Raw genomic sequence first — 22,611 nt, 5'->3', positions numbered from 1 at the left:
TAACTTACACAGCATCTGTCCTGGTTTCAAACAGATTAGAAGCCAGGACATTCACACAGTGCTAAATAATACTATACATGCAAAACTCTTCTCAAGCAGTAGCTTTGTGTGCAGCAGCCGTGTCACTTTTAACCTGTAATATTTAGCCTTTTTGTATTTTTGTTGTAAAATTATAGTTTTATTTTCTTTGTAAATTATGCTGCTCTGTTGCCAGCTCTGTTGGCCCTTTCCTGGCCTGACTTATCGAGTTAATAAGCCACCTTACGTGAGTGGTTAGCCTGATTGCTGAATTTAAAATCTCCAGCACTGTGTGGTCCTGGTTTCCTTAAACGTGCTCGCTGGCTTACAGCTTCCTACACCTGGTTCACCTTTGCTCAAGTTTTCCTTTTGCCTCCTCATTCCTCACAAACAATCTAGTCTTGCTCTCACCCAACTCAATCCTTTCATTATTTGAACTTTCCATAAACTCATTTGAACCCTTACTCAGCGGTCACTTTGGCTCTCCCAGTTCTCTTAGCCAAACCTTGACATCCTTGCTTTGAAAGGGCTTCATTGCAGAAGATGCAGTCCAAGTCCATAACACTGGGGAGCCCGCTATAATGTGCAAGAAGAGAGCCACACTGGAAAACAGCCTGCAGCTGTCTCAGAATGTCATGACCCCCAAGTCGTACATTTTTGTAACACAGTGTATACTTCAGATTGTTCTCCCAAGAAAACAAACAGCACTGGTTGTTTAAGCAAATCCCAGAGCAGCCGGTGTTTGTATTCAGGGCAAAACCGTAAAACTGCCATTGAACTAAAAACTACTGTCACACACAGAAGAAAGAGCTAGTGAACAATAAAGTGTGGGTCGAAGTGTAGTTGTTTTTTGACACAGGAAACCTGTTTATACTGCCTCGGAGAACAAATAACATAATCATTCTTTACCTTAACCTAATTATTCATTTAACCAAAATAATTATCCAATGCTGACTCTTAACCAAAAAGTATTCCTATCACAGATAGTGATGTTTACGGGGTTTTTTTGTTTTTGTTTTTACTTCAAACCAAACCAACTGTTCAGTGTTTATGAAATTATCATATATTCTGTGTTATAATTATTATTGGGCGATCGTGGCTCAAGAGTTGGGCGTTCGCCTTGTAATCGGAAGGTTGCCGGTTCGAGCCCCGGCTCGGACAGTCTCGGTTGTTGTGTCCTTGGGCAAGACACTTCACCCGTTGCCTACTGGTGGTGGTCAGAGGGCCTGGTGGCGCCAGTGTCCGGCAGCCTCGCCTCTGTCAGTGTGCCCCAGGGTGGCTGTGGCTACAATGTAGCTTGCCATCACCAGTGTGTGAATGGGTGGATGACTGGACATGTAAAGCGCTTTGGGGTCCTTAGGGACTAGTAAAGCGCTATATAAATACAGGCCATTTACCATAAACATAGCCACTGGTTTTGAATGTTAGCAGGTTGTTGTATGGTTGTTAACTATTATTACTGCCATAGATATTACAAGTAGACAATCTGCAGGGCAGAGCCCAGAACTCAGTTATTACCTGATTTAATGGTGGTTGTTCCACTTTGGTGGACAGAAATAATGGACAACGCGTTTTCACTTTCACCAACAATACTCCCTTTAAGAGGCAGCAGGACTTCCAACTGTGGAATAAATGCCTCGAGTTTCAGTTTTTGCACAACGTTTGCCAAAACAACATGGTTATGGTTAGGAGAAAATCATAGCTTGAAAGCTCACTTTTCTAGTTACAACACTGAGGAGTGTTGGTTGCTTTCTATTTTGATCAAAGTCTTGTGAGCCAGCAAGCATATACTTAAGCTTTTACCTATGGAAACTCAAGCAGTCAGTTAGCCAAGCATAATATAATGAGAACACTGGAAAAACTCTTGGTCCCCATCAGAACTGCTTGATGTCCAAAATGCCTTTTATGTCACATTTGTACAAAGGACACATATGCAGTTTTAACTAAACTGTAATTATAAACAAAATATTATAGTAAACATTTTTATGCACAGCCTAACCATTGACTGCTATGGTTGGTCTTGACTGGTTGACGAATGATTGCTGAAAGTTGCTTGCTAGTGTCCAGGTGAAAATGGTCAACAATAGGTATACATGGCTCCGGTGAAAACCACTTGTAATAGCTTCCATCCCTCTAGTAGACTGCTGTGTTCATCCATAGTTCTCATGGAGGAGTCTCGGCCTTGTGCAACTGAAGCTTTAGTTAGATTGCAGGTGCTGTGGAGGTTCGCCCGTCTGTTTAGGCTGATATGTGCACGGCCCTCGTGTCACTGTGCAGACCACAGCTACACCTTGGTGAAGCAAAATGAATACGAACCTAAAGCAACATGTGGGCCAGATTAAAATGTGCAAAGGCCCAGTTAAGTTACACACATGAGTAATATTTAAAAAACAAATAAATATTTGACTGCAACATATTATTTTCTCCAGCTGATGATCATTCACGTCATCATCTTTCCTCTTGGTTTTTCATCTTCCCACCTAAACTATAATGCAGCTTCTATCTGCCTCTCCGGTAAGCTCAAGCTTGAAAATGGACAAAAGTTGCGGGTGATAAAAGCAGTAATGAATAAATTATGATATTTATGAAGACAGGGGTGTTTGCACAGAGTTAAGGGACACGTAAATTCACACATTTATTGCAAGCGTTGATGGAGCGAAAACAGTATCTGAAACCATTTGGCTTTCACCTTCATTAAGATGGGGATGTTCTGTAAACCCATGCCTGATTGTTTATCACCTTTTATTTTGCCTTTTGTTCACAAGCTTATCATCATCTTCACCCTGGCACACCTTTAATGTCTTTAGGTAATTCTCTTTCACAAGTCCGCAGTGCTTCCATTCCCCTCCCTAAATCCCTACTTCATTTACTCTTTATTTCTCTTCCACCCCGTGTTCGTCCCTCTCTCCTTCTTTAGCACTATTCTCCTTTATTTCATCACCCTCCTCACACCTGCTACTCTAATATCAGCAGTCGCTTTTTTCCTGTTGTTCTGTAATTTACAGGAGTGATGAGAAATATGAAAGAGAGAGTGGGAAGGACGACAGATTTGGACAGTGGGCTGATATTTCCAAGTACAAAAAAGCATTTTAAGGCCCATTTTTATAAATTTAAAAGAAAATACTTGCAGCTTTCAACTACAACTCAAACACGGAAAAGCTGAGCACATTAGCATTATAGCCAGACCTTCTGTCATGGCTGAAAGCACTCTAAGAAACACTCTAAACAACTCTTGAGAAGCACTCTAAACAACTTGTCCGGAACTGTTTTTATCATTTAAGAAACATTTCTAAACTCAGACTATTGGTGTCAAAGGCAGAACTTGAGATGATTCTTCATGCTTTTATCTCTTCTTGTTTGGATTATTGCAACGGTCTTTTTACGTATCTCAACAAATTAGCTCTCGATCGCCTTCAGTCTGTACAGAATGCAGCGGCAAGACTTAACTGGTACAAACAAGAGGTCACACATTACTCCAGTTTTGGCTTCTCTTCATTGGTTGCCAGTAAATTTTAGGGTTCATTTTAAAATTTTAGTTGTAACTTTTAGAGCTCTGCACGGTGAAGCTCCCCAGTATATCTCTGACCTGTTGAAACCTCATGCTTCATCCCGAGCACTTAGGTCTTCAGGTCAGAGGCTACTGGTGGTCCCACGTACTGGGTTTAAAACACGTGGGGATCGAGCTTTTCAGGCACTGGCACCTAGGCTGTGGAACTCTCTGCTGTTGTCTTTACGCTGTCTAGACTCTACTGACTCCTTTAAAAAAGCAGCTGAAGACATTTTTATACAAACGGGCTTTTAATTAATTTAAACCTGTATGTCTGATCTTATTGTGAAGCACTTTGTGATTTTTATCTGTGAAATGTGCTATATAAATAAATTTTACTTACTTACTTAAAAAGCTTCCTAGTGGATCTTAGTTTGAGAAGTTGCTGTCGAAGCAGTGATTGAGATTTCTGGATAAAACTAAAGTTTTAGTTAAAGTGACAATACAACAGGTTATGACATCACTTGACAGGTTTCAAAAGACTATAATAAACCTGATCAGCAACTTTGAAAACAAGAGGAGAGCATCAACATCACCTACATAAAGATGGCGAAATAGATGAATAATTGGTCAAGTCTAGTGCTGGGTGTATGTAATTCTATGAATCCACTCAAAAAAATATTTAATCTGATTACATTTAACATTTGTGGCCACCAACTTTCGGAGATAACAAGCTCCTGACCCTACCCTTACAAAAAAGCTAGGTAAGCATTAGCATGTTTCATTTTCCCTGATATAAAAACTTGCTCATTTCACCCAGCGATGCATAAACAATCTATAACTGCTGCTTCAATAAAATTGTTTTCCCAATTCTTTGCAGTCAGTAAATATAAAAAAATTAACCATTCTAACTAACAATATTTAAAAATATTAACTTTTATCTACAATATATTTTTCCCAAGTATAATCCCTACATGATTTCCGTTTAGACGTTTTAAGGCTCTGATCCTTTTGTTCCGAGCTTTTAAATTCCAGCAACATCCCAACATACTGCACTGACATCTGTTGGATGAACTGTGGCTAAGCGGAAATTTTTAACATATTCTGCACCTCGAGAATATAATAAAAGCTAAAAAGTATCTTAAATAAATAAACAAAAGGGTCTCCATTGCCTCTCACTATTAGCGCCATGTGATTAGAAATCAGATTTGACAAGGTGAACCACCACACCACCACATGGCTCTATGCCATGAATGTCTCACTCACAGCCCTGATCACAGTCAAAGAAACACTGATCAGTATAAAAACTGGCAGACGATTTTTCTGAATGACTTTTTTTGCAGTAAAACAATTATTTCACCACTAACAGACACTGGCAAGCATTGCTGACCTTACATGCTGATAAATATACAGTTAAAGAACCACCATCGCCAACATGCTGCTTTTTCCTGTTCATATTTCACATTCACTCGATTTTTTCAGGACCTTTTGCATAAATATTCGCACATCTTTATCGTTTCCTCCTTCTTTCTGTTAATCTATCTACTGCACACTGTTTCCTCCTGTGAAGAGCAGAACTAATCTACATCTTCCTCACCTAAAGCCCCTTTCATTGTTGTCTCTCTCTATCCCTGTCAAGGGCCGTTAATGTTCCCATACCATCTGGTTGATGGTGTAACTGGTTAGCCTATAATGGGATCCTTAATCATCAATACTCCATACCTATACTGCAGTGTCCGCAACCTAACACAGTCTTGGTTTCTTTCTTACTGTCTCTTCTGGCTGCAAGAATATTTTTAGCTTGTTTTTAGGTCTGTCACAGCGCAGTAACGTTGCAGCTTCCTCTATGTACTATTAAGGGCATTTCAACATGCTGTTACTGCACAAATTGGATTCACACCAGGAAATCGCTTCCAAATACCATATGCGTGTGTTTCTTTTTAGAAGAAAGCACTCTAAATGACTAATAACTTGATGGTCAGGATGAGTTGAATATTATGCTTATGAGTGGCTAGTGAATGGAACTGCCCTGCAGATAATATCACCTGTGAATACAGAATATAAATATGTTGAATGCTTATAATAATACCAGAACTGAGAGCAAACAGAGTGTAGACTTATCGTACATAAGATATAGAACGTAATTTTTATAACATGTTTTCCTTGCAAGCAGGAGCACTCAGAGTGTAGATGTGGGGTTAAAGCAGCCCCTTTTAGTCAACTACAAGTCATGGTTAGAAGCAGCAGGCAATTTTATATGTAGAAAAGTAGGCACGAGGCAAATCTGGCCTTTTAACAGCAACAGATGGAAAGTGTAAAGTGTGCGTGTTAGTCCCCATAGGGAAATAGTTCCTCTGCATTTAACCCATTCACCCAGTGAAGCAGTGGGCAGCCACCAATGCAGCGCCCGGGGAGCAGTGTGTAGCGACTCAGGTGCTCAGGGGTACCTCAGGGTAGCCGTTCAGTGGAGTCGAACCCCCGACCTTCTGATCATGGGGCCGCCACTCTACCTACTGAGCTATCCCTGCCCCAAGGAAGTGGAAGGACAAAAGAAAAAAAAAAAAAAAAATCAAAGAGAAAACCCCAAAAAGTGAAATTAATTTTTTAAAAGAGAGATAAAAACACCATGTTGTCACCCAGTGGTGATTTTGAAGCTTGGTTTTTAAACTCTGAGTTGAATATTTTGACTGTCATCATCTTAATTTTTTGAACATACAAAGAGCGGCGCTGAAACCACACACACACCGCACACTTGTGGCTTGGCAGAGCTCTACATTAAAGCATATTCTACTTTCTGCTTTACTCACAACAGGACCATATTTACAAAATAAACATGTCAATTTTTTGGAAACCAGAGGAGTCGCCCCCTGCTGGTAGTGGGGGGAAAAAATTATTGTTTACGGTACTTCTGAATTAGCTTCACTTTTGAGACTCAGATGCTAGAGCCACCTATTATATACAGTTTACTGTAGAAACTGAATGTTTTGGTTCCAAGTAGTATTATATCAAATTAACAGAAAATAGGAAATCTATCTGAAAAGACATTCTGTGAATTCCATCCAGATCACTCAATGAAAGGACCTATTTTCCAGCCTTAGAGGAAGAATTAAATAAATGAAAGCACCTTTAGATGTTCCAGTTATTAATCAATAATAACTAATACCATCAGGCAGGCATATAATTTATCACAAATTAACTCAAAAACAAGGAGTGGAGCAAAAATATCTCACTGTCTTATCTGCCTGTGAGAAGAGACGGTGAAATATACCCACAGACGCCTTATCTTAACATTATTAAGTCAGTTTTGGATTACATGAAGATACAAAAGACCCTGGCATGACTAAATCCACATGAGAACTCTGGAGAGGTGTTCAGCTGGAACAACCTACCTGCCAAGTGGCTGACCTTTGATAGCTGTGCACAAGAAAACTGGTGTTCACACCAACATTTGCTTCAAAATCTAGCATCCACCTATGTGAAAGTGTCTGTTTATATGTGACTTGTTCTTACCAATATCATAAGCCAGAAAGTCTGCAGAGAAACACTTGGCTCCGTTGCTCAGAGATGTGTCATTGTGAGTGTTTCCCCCAAAAACCAGCATTGTGCCACTCAGCAGCACCGCCGAGTGGAGGTACCGTGCCAAACCACTCTCCTTGAGGATTAACCTGCGTGCACACACAAACACACACCCACACAGAGTTGGGTTAATCAGCAATGTGAGGCACGTCAGGAAAGCATCAATTTGTCAGCTATGCGTGTGTCTGCGTGACATGTGTGTCCATAGATGCATGTACTGCAACTGATGGCGTCTGTCTCAGGTTGTGACCTGGCCTGTGGTGACTGCCCTTCATACAAACTGTTCTTTCACAGGAGCAACACACACACACACACACACACACACACACACACACACACACACACACACACACACACACACACACACACACACACACACACACACACCCCTGACATTGTAGGGGGTCTCAGTCTGTGGTGTCCAATCTCTCTGAGGTCAAAGGTTGTAAAGTAGAGAACAACTGCAGTGTCTATCTGTGGCTTAATTTACTGCAGCAATGCTGATTTTCTGCCCTGCCTTCAACTGATTTAAATCTTCTCATACTGAAACTAGACACACTACTTTATGTGAGACTTTTTATATGTACGAGCAGCGTCGTTATCTCTATTGTGAAAAGGCAACGAGTACTCAGAACATACTTTAAATATGGTCTTGAAACAGCGACCTGGAATGGAAGTCATATTTATTGATTCTAAAATATTGACCAAAAAACAAAATAAAAAAAACCCAAAACAAAACAAAAAACAACAAACTGGTCACTTTTACAACTTCTAAGAGCTTGAAATATCTTGATATTAAAAACATTTTTATCAAACAAAAAATACATGTGTAATTTAACAAATCCAATTAAGGTCACATTGCCAATAAATGTAAATATCTAAACTTTTTTTTTTCTAAAAAAGGAGAGCTGACCAGGAGTCCACACCATTACAAGGTTATAAAAATGTAAAATCAAGCATAATGAATATAGAAAAAGCCAACAATCAAGCAAAGTATAATAAACACAAAACCAAAGACTAGGTTTTGGAATAGCTACCAAACTCTTTAGGATATTTTTTAGAGGCTTCTACACTCCCAGGGATGCAAAAATCATCAAGCTTTAGTGTTTTTTCAAGGTTATTCAATTGACCAGGGTGAAAAATAAGAGAAGGCAGTTCTCCAGGTTTGAGCAAATCCTGGGTTACCTGTAGAGCAGCCATCTACAGGGAGCAAACACGAGAAAAGATGGGGGGGAAAAAAGCTACTGTAGAGCTGTACAGAAGCAAAATGTGTTGTCCAACAGTTTGGAATAGGAGTTAAACTGGCCAGTATATGTGACAAATTTAATTGCTACAAATCAGTTGGAAACCACTAACATATAGATGTCATGTAGAAAAGATTGTCAGGCTGTGGGATGCCTGTCAGAAGCTTTACACTGACAGAGGCCAGATGATCTTTACATTGGTAGGGAGAAGTATAAATCACTGGAACACCCAGGGATGTGTCAGTCTGGGAATTTCATCAGTCCAAGAGCTCAAGTGACACTCGACTCCAACAACACATTCCAGCTGGAAAGTGAGAGGCACAGAGAGATTGCATGCACATGTGAGCATTTGTTAATGTATGCCTACTTGTGTGTCCACTGTGCGCATGTATATTAAAAGATGTTAAGAGCACGATAGAGCCCAGCATCCACTTTCACCAATCCATCTGTCAGAGTTCATCTGAGGTCAAAGCTCCTGGCAGATCCTTGCATTCTCACTCCAGTCTCCTCTTTCTGACAGGAACTTGGTGATTTTCCTTCCTCAGAAAGAGTTTGTGTATATTTAAAGTGATTACACAGAACTATTAATATTATCACATTAACTAGTTATTAAGTCAGCTTTTATGCAGACTCTCTTTTATCTTCTAAGACACGAGGCTACAATAAATTATCATATTTTCACTACTATTATTAAGAACTCTTATTAAACATGTTTTTTTATTATATGGTGAAACATTTCTTTATTAAGCTGTGATGTAAACAGTACAATATCTTTATAATAACAGGCTTATTTGCAAACGCACCGCTGTTGCATTCACAAATTTATCTTGGTCTGTGTAACAAAGTTGCTAAATTCAATGATTTTAGCCTCAACGTTTAACAAAGGTAAATAGGAAAATATCAAAGGTAAATACACCCATTGTGAAGAACTGTTCCTCAAGGGATACTCTTGTTTCTGGCGCATTATGACATTGCATAAATTTCTGTTATGAAAATCTCTCCTTCATGCAAGTCCTCTAAAGGCTGCGAGAATGCATGAATAATGTCTAAAAGGCAACAGGGTGGAAGTAATGTTTTAATCATCTCAGAGTGACTAATGACATCAGCTGTCAGGAAAAGCAGCAGGGTTAAAAAGAACAAAATCATTATCTGTAATGTAAAGAAGAACATTTTAATGGAAACACCTGCAGCTTTAAAACTGCAGTACGTGAACAGGCCGGGGACACGAGCTGACCAACATCTACTTTTGGTAAATTGCATGTGAATCAAAACACGATTACAGTGGAGTGATGTTTGAGCTGTGATTTGCTGGATTTCAATTAACTTCAAAACATGTTTGAATATTTATGCTGGTTCTGTGAGCCTGTCCAGGATGCACCCTGCCTATGATCTAAACTAAGGGTTGACCTTTTCTGCAGCCAGTGAGGACATTTTCTTAAGACGCCAACATAATATAAACACTACTTTTGATAGCTTGTGTATATTTCACATATTTCTAAACACTCTCCAGCTATTAAGCTGAGCCAAGCCATGTAGCAGCAGGAACCTTGCTGCAAACTCACAGAAGTGAGTGATTTCATGACAGAGTGCATGGAGTGCATGGTGTGCTATGGCCAAAAGATAATGAGGGAAAGAGTAATGGACTAATTTCACTTGTGTTATTGATGTAATTCAGTCACAGGCACTATGTAGTCCCTGCACCCCAATTAGAAAACCACTCACCTAGTGCATGATGGGATTGGTCAAACCTCTGTATAGCCCTGAACACGACAAACAGCTAAAGTGGAATAACCATGATTCAGACAGCTGTTATGTTTACCATGGACATCAAAGTAAATTTCTTTTTTTTTTTTCTTTGATGCTGAAGAAATCATATCCATTTAGCATTAAAAAGAAATGTTTGCAATTAAAAAAAAAAAAAATCCATAGTACTGTTAATGTGCTCTCACCATGTTCTTGTGTGGATGTGGTAGCGGTACATGTGGTCCACCAGGCCGTATTTGTTGTTATTTAGTGCCTTGTATCCCCCGTGGACAAACACACAGCCACTGGCTTCATCATACACGCTGCTGTGACCGTAACCTCCCTGGACCACTGCACCTCCGGAAGACACAACCTGCCACGAGTTAGACCCTGAGACACAAACAAACAGGGAGGGGGCAGAGAGAGGGGCTGATTAATGGAGTGCACCCCTGTGGAAAGATCAAAGTTGATCACTTAAAATGTTTTTTTATGCTTTGGCAAGTTTGCTTTTTGGCAAGCACAGTGAAAAGCCAAAGCAGTTTTTATTCCAGAGGTGATATAAAGCAAAGAGAGGAGAGAGCGAGCCAAACAGGGAGAGAGACCACAGAAAATTAGAGTTTCTTCAGTTTAAAAGCGGCCTTTCAAAGAGCCAAGATCAATTCAGGTGCATAAAAAATGATTTTAAAAATGGGCAGGGGTTACGTCATCAGATGAACCCCAATAAATAAAAGAAAGTAAACAAACAAAGCCTAAGAAGAATTTTCTGAGACCAAGCATAGTATCAAAAATAGAGACAGAAAAGGGAGGAGAAAGTGCATTTGAACTGAAACTGCTCATGATTCTTTCAAAATCTGAGAATGACAATTTCAAAAAAAAGAAACACAAATCTGAACACTCCACAAACTTTGTACAAAAAGGAAAATGGAAACATTTTAAAATTACAAATCATAACAACTGCATTCCTTCATAGTAACAACACAGCGAGCGCCATAAAATACAATTCAGAAAAAGCAGATCTATTTGGTATTGTGGATGCTCATTACACCATAGCTAAATTTGTTTCAAAGTTCTAAGGTATTTGGAGGCAAAATAAAATAAAAATAAAACGAAAATAGAAAATAAAATGCCTCATTTTTACGCTCCATGCAATATTTCATGTCACTAACTTTGTGCCTTTTTCATGTCACAGATCATGCTTTGCCTGCTCTGTACCTTCCTGCAGGCATCTCTGGCTCCAGAGAGCTGAATGTTTCAGGTCAGCGGTTACCAGCCCACCAACATGAACTCTGTTTATTGTTATATTGTTTGTTGTCTGTCTGTTTATGCTCTTTTTTCAGTCTTCGCTTTCCAAATCTTTTTTTTTTTTTAATGATTAAACTTTTAAGTTTTTCTGAGGTTCTGCTTGAAAAGGACATGCCCAAAGTGAATTGACCATTTCTCTGCAATTACAAACTGATGAAGTCTCACAAGTGTTAACTTTAGTTTGATACCACACAGAGGTGTAAGCATCACAGCAGATGCCACTGTATCAAAGTAACTGAGGATACAACACAGCAAACTATGAAGGAATTTTTCCTGGCCTGGCCTCTTATAGCATATAACCCCCTTGAAAATATGCTGCAGTAGATCAAAAATGGAAGAAAACCATATATGAGAATTACCTGTGAAAAGATCGATGCTGCTTAGGTGAAACTGAGCAAAGTTAAAGAGAGCACTTTGCATTTACTTTGCATACTATATGCGTTGTTTGTTTTGCAAGTGTTGATGGGGAAGAATACTAGAGGAATTGCACTGTGTCTTTGTGGATCTAGAGAAGGCATTGATGTACGTGAGGGTGGTGTAGGACATGTATGAGCACAGTGAGACAGTGGTGAGGTGTGCAGTTAGAGTGAAAGATGGGTTCAAGTGGGGGTGGGATTACATCAGTGCTTTGAGCCCTTTCTTGTTTGCAGTGGTGATGGACAGATTGACAGATGAGGTCAGGCAGGCGTCTCTGTGGACTGATGTTTGCAGATGACATTGTGATCTGTGGGCAGCAGGCACAAGAGAGTCCAGAGAGGTAAAGACATGCACTTGAGAGAAGAGGAAGGAAGGTAAGTAGAAGCAAGACAGAATGCATGTGTATGAGAGGTAGACAGGTGTAACAGTGAAGCTGCAAGGACCAGAGGCCACGAAGGCAGATGTGCAGAGGAGGGATAGTGAATATATTGGAAAAAAGGATTTTGAATATGGAGTTGCCATGAAGACAAAGAAAATTAATGATTGTAGTGAAAGACATGCTAAGAGTTGGTGAGACAGAGTGGATGCTAGAGATAAGGTCCTGATGGTAGCAGCCAGAAGAACAAAATTCCTGTATTTTTGGTGTATATTTTATAAATTAAACAAAACTAACATACAGAAAAACCAAACCAAATAAGGAAGTAAGGAAGTATATAGAGAGACAACAGAGGGAAAAACTCTGATAGTTTAGCAGGGACGCGGAAAGTTTGTTTCATCTTTTAGACCAGAGTTTCTCGTCTTATATATTAATATTGACATCAGTCTTGAAATGATTTAGTGGCCTGTCGATCTGATTTCTCTTTGCTAATGACAGCATTTTGCCCAAAAAACGCTTCACTGAACTGTACTCAATTGAGAAAGGAAAAATGACAGGAGAAAAGAAAGCCGGCGAGCAACTGACAGCCGACCACACACCTGGAGTGGAAAAAAATAGCATAAAAGAACAAGAGAAACAGAGGTAGGAGGAAAGGCAGCACTGAAGTGACGACAAGAAAGGAGAAGGTCAACTCTTATCACATCTCTCACAGCTAATTGCTGTGAACCCGCTTCTCCGAGTGGTCATTAAATCCCTTTACCTCATATTTTACACTTCACTTCGACTCACCCTCTGTTCATTTCCACACTACACTGACTCCTTCTTGCTCCTTCTGAAGCCTAATGATGCTCAGTGCAGACTTACGTTGTGACACTGTCAGAGAAAGAGGAAGGAGGGAATCGATGGAGGTGGGTGAAGATGAAAGTGATAGACGTTTGAGCGGAGATAAGGAAGGAAGAAGGTGAGGCAGAGGAACACACAGTGATGTGGACAGAGGGGGTCAGAAGCTGAGGCGGGCAGGTGAAAAGAAAAATACAGAGGGAGATTTAAAAAAGAAAGAAAGCATGTGAGGAGCAGATGAAAGAGTGCAGAGGGAGGGATGGGAGAGAGGGAGAAAAAAAATCAAGATGACAAGGAGGTACAGGAGTGAGGGGATGCAGCGGATTCATTAATCACTGTCTTCTCCCAGACAATCCAGCCTAGGTGCCACCTCTTCTTAATGACCACGCTCTGTGCACTGGTGTGTGTAAAGATTGTGTGGCTGCACACACCTCTGCTTTTCAGTCTGTGCTGTGCATCTTGCGGGAAGTGTGTAAATATGTGTATGCTTGTGTGTTTTCCTCTCCAGAATTATTCAAACATTTGGTTCTAGCGCCATCAGCTGGTGTACAACATTACAATACCGCCATCCTCTATACAGCCATAAAGACACAGAGTCAGATATACACTGATGATAAATGCAATATCAACATTATTTTAAAAGCATGTGAAAGCGATGCTACACAGACAAAACTATAGCAGTAAACTTGCTTTAGAGAAGATTTTTTTCAACCTGAAAAACTAGAACCATCCATCTATTTCCTCAGGCCCTCAGCCAACCAGGGTTACGGTGTGGCTTTAGTCCACACCGTTAACTGTGCAAGCTCACATTCATCTATCACAGACAGAATAAAATCAGTAATCAGTCATACATGGACTGTTAGAGTAAACTCATAAAACCTTTCTGCTATCAGGGAGCAGCACTTAGCCTGCAACTGTGCAAAACTGCACTCTTCAAGAAAAGTCTTCTAATGTAGTCGGTGTTTTAAATTCAACCAGAGAAGCTTCGGGAAGTATGGCTCACAGACGCAAAGCTGGGACTAAGAGATTTCCGGGCCTGTGCGTGTTGTACTTCTCAGTTTTTAGATAGTCTGGCTTGATGTTTTTCTCCAGTCATTTTAGTCTTTAGGCCACAATTGTGTTCAAAACAAACTGAAATGAAACACAAGGCTGTTTATCACATATCTGACTATTGTGTGGTAATTACATTATACTCCACTATGTACTAAAACAGCATGTATACTGTACAGTACAATGTTATTGTAAAATTGTACAAAAGCAGTGTCAAACCGGAAACAAATGCCAATTGCAGCCCACTCCATTCACAAGAATATGAATATGGATGTATTTTGCTCATTTTCTTCTTATTCTGGCTTCATTTATTGGATTTTATTGTTGTGCCATGCATAAAACAACACGCCCAGCCCAGATAGATTGCAACAAAGCATTACATACCCAGAAAGCAAAGCCAGGGTAGCAGCATAACCTTTAAGCAAAGACTGCTAACCTATAAACACCAGAATTATTAAAGCACCCATTTCATTCTGTCATCACCAGTGTGCCACAAACATTTCTGAATTGTTAAAGGACATTTAATTAAACGTAGACTTTAATTAAATGTCTTTTTAACTTATCACTATAACGACAAAGAAGAAAATTCAACACGTTCTCATCTTCTCTTAATTCACAGAATTCACACAACCTGTAGTCCTCGTGCTTTTAAAACTGCCCACTTCAAGGACAAGTGGAAGTATTCTTACTGACAGCTATTGAATTCATGACATTAGACTTCTTGATAGATTTGCAGTAACATAGGTCCACTAGATTTTTTTTTCAGTTAAAAAATACTGACTCTTTACTATGTCTTTACTTTTTCTGGAACAAGACACTTTAGGTTTAGTCATCAGTCAGTCAGTCTTTTTACCATAAGCCTTTCTACCGGTTGGGTGCCCCTCCTCTGGCTTCCATAAGTGCAGAATCCCCTCCTCACATAAGCTATTACTATATGAGAGTTCAGAGCAGTCAGAAGCTTTTGTCACTGCTTGAAACTTTGTCCACATTTAACATCCAATGGTAGAAGGAAGCAAGTAAAAGGAAAGAACGGCTTTCCTTTTACTTGCACCTAAAAGCACCTAATTATGGTCCAACCAGTTCAAAAAATGTTCTACAGAAAATATCAGCAGTTTGTGAAAGTTCCTTTTGTCCGGCTTACATCAATGAAAACCAACTGAAAAGTCTCTAAAGGACGATGATATTTTTGCACATCGTTCAGCAAGCACACTTACTGATGTTGTACTCTTGCACTTTATTGATGTAGCTGTAGATTGGTGAGTAGCCGAAAATGATGAGCATCACTGGCTCGCCATTGGCCAGCTCCACCACGTGCGCCGTGTGTCCCTCCAGGGCATAAGGAGGTGGAGGGACTGGTTTCCGTAACGACCAGGTACGCCTGGGGATGTTGAACACCCACATCTCATCTGTCACATTAGCAGGACCTGCTTCCAACTTCCCGCCAAACACGTAGATGTCATCCTACACAAGGGAAACACGAGGCAGATTTCGTATTAGACTGATGTGATGTTTGTGGAAGTGTTATGAAGTTTTGCCTGAGCTCTAATATCTAATCACATTTGAGCAGTCAGCAGACCTTCTGATGGGCCCCCTGGTTGTCTGATAGTAATAAGACTTCAGAGTTCTTACCACCCCCATCATCATTAATGGGAAATGTCTTCTGCAGCAAAAGACAGCACTGCGTTCAACAAAGACAAAACATCCAGACATTGATTCAATCAATATGTTTTTAATATTATTGCTGATCTTTGACCACTTTGTGGGGATTGCAGTAAACTAGTGACCTGAATAAAACTGATCATCTTGCTTCAACTTTTTGCTGCGTGATCTTCAGGGATGCACCTCGATCAGGCATAACATCGTGACCAACTGCCTAATACTGTGTTGGTCCCCCTTTTAGCTGCCAAAACTGCCCTGACTCCACTAAACCCCTGCAGGTGTCCTGTGGTATCTGGCGCCAAGATGTTAGCAACAGATCCTTAAATTGTGGAAGTTGCAAAGTGGGACCTCTTTGGATTGGATTTGTTCGTCCAGCACGTTCGACTCGTCTGTTGGATCAGACAACGCAGGCCAGCCTTCAGTCTTGGCTGCCCATCACCCTGTCTCTGGTTCACCACTGCTCTTTCCTTGGACCACTTTTGATTCATACTGAACACCGAGAAAATCTCACAAGAGCTGCAGTTTTGGAGTTGCTTCGACCCAGTCGTCTTTCATGACATTTTGGCCCTTTCCAAAACCATTAAAATCCTTATGCTTCCCCATTCTTCCTGCTCCCTGATATATCCCACTCACTAACAGGTGCCACGATGAAGACGTAATCAGTGTTATAAACTTTACCTGCCAGTGCCTATAATGTTATGCCTGATTAGTGTACATGTTACACCCTGACAGTATCAATACAAGCCCAAATAAGGACCCCAAAAACCTGCTGTACACTTCTGGTGCCTTAAAACATCACAGCTCCTTTAAAGATCAGAGTTTACTTAGTGGCATAAGGAGGAACTTGATAACATTAGGCAGGTGGTTCTAATATGGCGTCTGTTAGCATCAGCTAATAAAATCACTTGTCTTTGCAGGTGCTGCTGCAGGAGCACTTAGCTGCTGTGAACCTTTCAAGCACAGCTATTAATGCATTTTATGCTTACAAACACCTTTGGCACAGTAAATATTTAGTCAGTAACTGTAAATATGAATATATTCATTATAACAGCTGTAAATGAAAAAAAAACTGTTTGCTGTTCTTTTTTGCAGCCTTACATCTTGCCATGCACCCATCAGCCATCGTGTGATTCCCATCTGCCAAACATAATCACCTAAAATAGTGAGTAACCAAAAATACCAGTGTGAAACTAAAGGGTGAGACGTGAAGACATGAGTGTCTCATGAAAAAAACAAAAGCACGTCTGCTTTGTCCTCAAGTCAAAGACGTTTCAAAAGAAACTCTGCCGATGGAGCAAAGTGATTCCTTTCATCCACCTTCACAGTAACAGGGTGGGTTTGAAGTTAAAGCTGTGCGTATAGTAAACAAGCCAGGAGTTACTGCAGGCTACAAATCATCAGCAGGCTTCAGTCAGACGCTCTGACCTCCTCTGGATCAAATCTCACCTTCAGCACAGCAGGACGAGATGTTTTTCTTCATTCTCCCTCCTGTCCTCCACCATTAAACCATTCCTTCCACGCTAAAAAAAAAGTAAGCGCCCCAGTATTTGGACAGCGACACATCATTTGATGCTCCTGGCTTTGGCGTGATTGATCTATAGCAGACACATGAATGATTCTGATGTTCTCATTTCTTTATAGGTAAGCTGAAATATGGGCCAGTCTCCTAGAAACGCCTCAGTCTTGTGAAATGACCCCATATAACTTCAGAGAGCAAGAGCTGTTTCTAGACATGGACTGCAACACATACACTTCTAATCAGTTTGTTGTCTGGGCTTCCCCCCCCCTAAATGATATATACAATGTCAAAGCAGACTTATTTAATATTTATCAAAATGAAGAAAGAGAAGCACGCATTCAAGGCAGTCAGTTAATTCTTTAATTTGAACATCTGTACTGAGGAAGTCTATTAATTGACTGCACCACTCCATTACAACAATAGTCAAATATAATGATTCAACACTGTCTGGTAAGCACATGAGGAAGGCAGCATACGAAGCTAAGAATCCAGAATAAATACTAAAACTTTCTGATTGTAGTCCACATTTTCACTGCTGTGGAGTAGTATGGAGTAGTACCAAAAACATGATACTGTTTCTTGTTTTTAGCATTGATGAAAAATAAAACCTTAGCAGGATTACCTGATGCAGAGCCAGCGAGTGTCCGTATCTGTAGAGAGGGCCGCTGCTGACAGGCACCACATCCCACGTGCTGGTCTCTAGGTTGTAGCTTTAAACAAAGGGAAAGAGTAGGAAAAGTGCAAAAGCTCAAAGACAATCACAGTCGACTAATAAGTTAGATGGATGTGTCTTACTTGAGGACCATTTGGTAGTTGGAGTAGTTGAAGGAGTAACCTCCCACCACCCACATCAACCCAGAATGCACCAGAGCCCGGTGGGACGCTCGACCCAGAGACTGAGCAGATGGTTTAATGCTGGGCAGCACCCAGAAAGCCTCAGTGGAGGGAACGGAAAGAGAGCAGTCTGGACCTGATGGAGGCAAAAGGACATGTTTCACTTTTTGGAATTCGTACAAACATTGTTTCCAATATTTACTTTACAGGTAGTAAAGGGCAAATGAATTCAGTTTTCTCAAAATATCAATCTATAAATCCTATTGTGCTTATCCAGTTCAGGGTCATGGGGGAACTGTAGCCTATGAACACCCTTAACGGGTTGCCAGTCTATTTATTTATTTATTTATTTATTTATTTATTTTTACTTTGGTGCCACCTAGTGGCTGTTCTATGAATAGGCACCAAACACACAAACTCGAGCTCATTTATGAGCAGATGAGCAACCTCAGATATCTTTTAAAAAAGAAAAAGAAAAACAAGACCACTTCTACAATACATTTTATTAAAATATACATTTTTGTTATTCACTGCATCTGTCCATTGTTTTCTAAAGCTTATACTTTTCCCTCAGACCTTTACCTTTTTCTTGCTCTTCCTTGAACCCTTCTACCCATCGTCACCGTTTTGCCTTCTTTAGTTTCACTAATTGATCGTGTTTTCTTCAGTGAACTGTTTTGCTTCTACTTATTTATATAATGCAAAAAAAACTTTATTTTAAATGATTTTATTCTTTTTTTACTTATTATTTTGAGTTAAAATATTTTAATGTGCTTTACAAAGTGAGAAAACTGACAGACCACAAAGCAGAGCTTATTCAGATGGCAGTCGAGAATAAAAGCACATCTCTACAGATTAAATGAGGGTTTTCTAACATTGCAGGTGAGTCTGATTAAAGCAAGACGTGAGAAAACGAGATAAATGAAAAGCACTCGATCACAGACGCATTCAGCACTTTTCTTTGTAGAAAATGCTCTTTCCATTAATGCAAAAAAACATTTTTTTTTTTGGTGCTGCCAACTGGTGGTTTCCATGGTGACCAATACCTTTATTAAAAACCCGTTTGTGTTTCTGATGCCTGCTCCGAGGCTCTGTATCCGTCTCCACCTCACTCATTACCAGACAGATACACATACATCACTTTGCCTCACTGGTGTCTCTGTTGCTTTTGTGTGAACAGTTTGTGATCTGTAGAAATAAGAGGCTAAATCCCAAAGCTCAGAATCTGACCCATTCACTGTCATATAGATGGATAGCACAGTCCATCTGAATTGTTTTCAAGTGACTTAGGTAGGTTCAGAGATGATACCTTTGTGGCTGTCAAAACACCAAAAAAAAAAAATATGTTAACCAATATCTCTTTGTGCAAATTATGACTTCATTACTCAATAAATAAATAAATAAATCAACAAGCATTGTTGTGAGCAGGTAGGATCCCCCCCCCCCCACACACACACCCCTTTGATTTTAGGATTAGTCTTATGTCTTTGTGTCTAAAAAACTTAAAGCAAATACTGAAATAGACAACATATTTGCTGAATTTTACACTCACATACATATCCCTAAAACTGAAGTGTTAAATATTAAATGATTTTAATATTTTTTCCTATTGTTGTACTTAAACTGGGTCTTTATTTAACGAGTCACAGAGTGTGCGATCATTGTAATTTAGCAATATGTTCCTACTGTAGCACCTCTCATATTAATCTGTTTAGTTATAACACACAATTAGTTCATCAATTTGGTGTCTTGTTTCTGAAAAACTAAAATGTAACTGACAGACACAGCACTGGGTAAATACTGCTTAGCCTGCTGTTCATCACTGTACTGTATACTGTACTGATATTTGCCTATTTATTTATTTTTTGTCTTTAATATGCATCCATTTTTAATCTTCATTCTTGGAGATTTTTATTGTATTGTTTTTAACAACATTTTATGGGAAAAAGTTGGTTTTCCTTTCTCCTTGTGCTGTCATTATCCTTCCAGGAGGGGGCAGCACTTCACCATCCAACTTCAACAGACTTTGTTGTCTGCTGAATTGTTCTTCTTATGTATTCTCTTAATATGTTTGTTAGACATTTAGGATCAAACTGGATCTGAATCTCGAATGAACATGCAGTTGGTCAGATTTTTGTGATTATCCATGTTTTAACTGCAAAAACTGAACCGAAACACGTAAATCTGTAACCGGTGCTTTAGAAGATGTAAATACTGGCTGAAGAATGTGACTTAACAGTTACTTTCATTTCATGCAAAAGCCTTTTACAAATGATAAAACCCCTGCGAACAGCACCAAGAAAAGCCGCTCTTCTTATAAAAGGAAATTAATCTAAAAATCACTCTCAGTCAGAAAACATCATTTGAAATAAAGTTGTTGATTGTGAAGCCGCAAGAGGGATTTGTTTATGACTGCAGTATAAAAAAAAACAAACAATGAAGCTAGATATATATTGTGCCACTAGGGAACATTTCCCTGGGAATCCCGTATAATATTTTATGATATTAAATAATACTGAATCAGGCAGCATTGTGTTAGGCATAAACCAAGAGGACACTGGGATTGTGCTTTCAATTGCTTTTCATATTAATTTTGAAAACTGCAAAACCAAAAGGAAAGCATAAGCAAAAAACTCACACTGAGCTCATTTGTTCATTTGATGACTAAAAAAAAAGCATCATGAAACTGGACTAAATTAACCGTTTTAAATGTGTTTGCATGACTAGAATCCAATAAGAAGCATCTCTAAAAACATGGTGTCATATCTCAGAGTCATCTTTGCCCCATTTTAGACTACAGTTGTAGACATCAGTGTATAAAATACTTACTGGATCAGTGGTTACTGTGTTTGTGAACACTTCGTGAATTAATAAATAAGGTCCTGAAAGTTCAGACATAGCACTTTAAACTATCCCTATCCTTTTCCTCTCTGTTATCATCTCACCTGCACTCCACTCAGGAAGCCCATTACAGTAGCACCAAGCCAAAGTGCCTGTTTTGCCATCCTGGCTGCACCACATGAAGCCAAGTTTCCCCCAATAAAATCCTCATTTACTATGTATCACTAAACTAAGTTTTAAATTCCCCAATAAAATTCAGCCTTCCGTTTTCTTACCTTGCCAGCTGTCGTTGCAGACACACAGCTTCTCCCCGGTCAGGTCACAGTAGCCGTGATCTGGGCTGCCACAGTTGTCTCTGCAGTAAGGGATGTCGCATGCGTCCCCCTTCCAGTACTCCTCGCACTCGCAGTACACACGTCCTGCGACCGAGTTCGCAGTGCTGCATCTGCCGTGGCCCGAACAGTTGTTGGGACAAGAGTTTATCCTGCGGGAGACACAATTAGCCAGAAAGTCAAACAACATCTTCAAGGTTATGGAGAGCCATGAGCAAAAGAGAATACTTGACTGTGACGGGCCAGATATTATTTTTAGATGAGTACGTGGCCTTGAGATATTGTGCATGCTTCATGAAATATTAACTGAGGCGACTGCAGTCATCTACTTATATACTTATAGTAAAATTTACCGATAACCAAAGTTGCTATTTTTTACATTTACATGTTAGATGTGTGTATTATTTGCTTTAGAGTGGATTCATGCTCAATATCTGCTGGAACGCCTGTTCAGCAGGTATGCCCAACACCATCAAAACCGTCACTAACTTCAGTGAGTATTTCACCACCATTGCTATCTAAAGTCTTCCAATTTCCTCGTTATCAACCCCGGTAAAAATTGAGGTTCTCGTCTCATTAAAGAGGCAAGACAATCAAATCTTCTTAATTCTTTTATCAGGAGTCCTGCTGTCATTTTTGATCAGTTCTTTGAATTTCTCATTTTAAGCTAATCCAGTTTTGCTTCTTCCAGCTAAAAAAAAAAAAACAAAAAAAAACAAAAACACTTGGCAAAACTCAAGACTATCAGCCAATAACGTTTGTGCTACTACTACTCAATCTTCTTACCTCTCCTTCAACATAACAAAAACTAGCTGATGACCACACATGAACAGAAAAGAAAAATGCATCCCTAGGATATATTATTCTCTTACTTCCCTCTCAAGGCTTTTATATACAAACATCTTGTATCATTTTTAAATAACCACACAGTACATCAACTATTTCTTACTATTAAATAAAATGTAGCAAAGAATGTTCACTCAGTCTTGCTGCGTGAAACTGAAACATCACATGAACATCAGATTTGTTGGGAAGACAACAAAAGATAAATAATCCAAATACATACAAAAAAAACCCCAAACAACTTGGCATTGAAATACAGGAAATTTACACAAGGAACTCAGGAGAAACAACACACAATCCAAAAAGACAAAAAGGGCTGATTGGGGAAGTGGAGACAGGTGGGAAATGGGAAAGGGGCACAGCTGAACATAATCAAGACAGTCAGACTGGAAATAAAACCCAAGACACAAGAGGGACTGGGGGGATACACAAAAGGTGAGACAGGAATAGGAGCTACTGAGTGAATTACAGCAAAGTCAGAATAGAAAGTGACACTAAAGACGTCTTAAAACTATAAGACTTGAAGAGTA

At 39.6% G+C, this 22,611-nt stretch overlaps 1 protein-coding gene across 3 annotated transcripts in view; it reads right to left on the bottom strand.

The window, feature by feature from the left end:
• The window catches only part of atrnl1a (attractin-like 1a), a 308,853-nt gene that overhangs the window by 243,133 nt on the left and 43,109 nt on the right, over positions 1–22,611 (bottom strand). For all 3 annotated transcript variants that reach the window (XM_084948292.1, XM_084948294.1, XM_084948293.1), the window contains 6 exons: positions 21,182–21,390; positions 18,027–18,201; positions 17,854–17,941; positions 15,268–15,514; positions 10,275–10,458; positions 7,016–7,170 (listed from right to left, as the gene is read on the bottom strand). In XM_084948292.1, the coding sequence (XP_084804418.1) occupies positions 7,016–7,170; positions 10,275–10,458; positions 15,268–15,514; positions 17,854–17,941; positions 18,027–18,201; positions 21,182–21,390 (1,058 nt within the window). The remainder of the gene's footprint in view (positions 1–7,015; positions 7,171–10,274; positions 10,459–15,267; positions 15,515–17,853; positions 17,942–18,026; positions 18,202–21,181; positions 21,391–22,611) is intronic.

The sequence above is a fragment of the Perissodus microlepis genome, chromosome 13 (genome assembly GCF_051167445.1).
Source record: "Perissodus microlepis isolate ML-2025 ecotype Zambia chromosome 13, ASM5116744v1, whole genome shotgun sequence".
Taxonomy (NCBI): domain Eukaryota; kingdom Metazoa; phylum Chordata; class Actinopteri; order Cichliformes; family Cichlidae; genus Perissodus; species Perissodus microlepis.
Note: the sequence above shows the minus strand (reverse complement) of the source record. Positions and strands in the feature narration are given on the sequence as shown.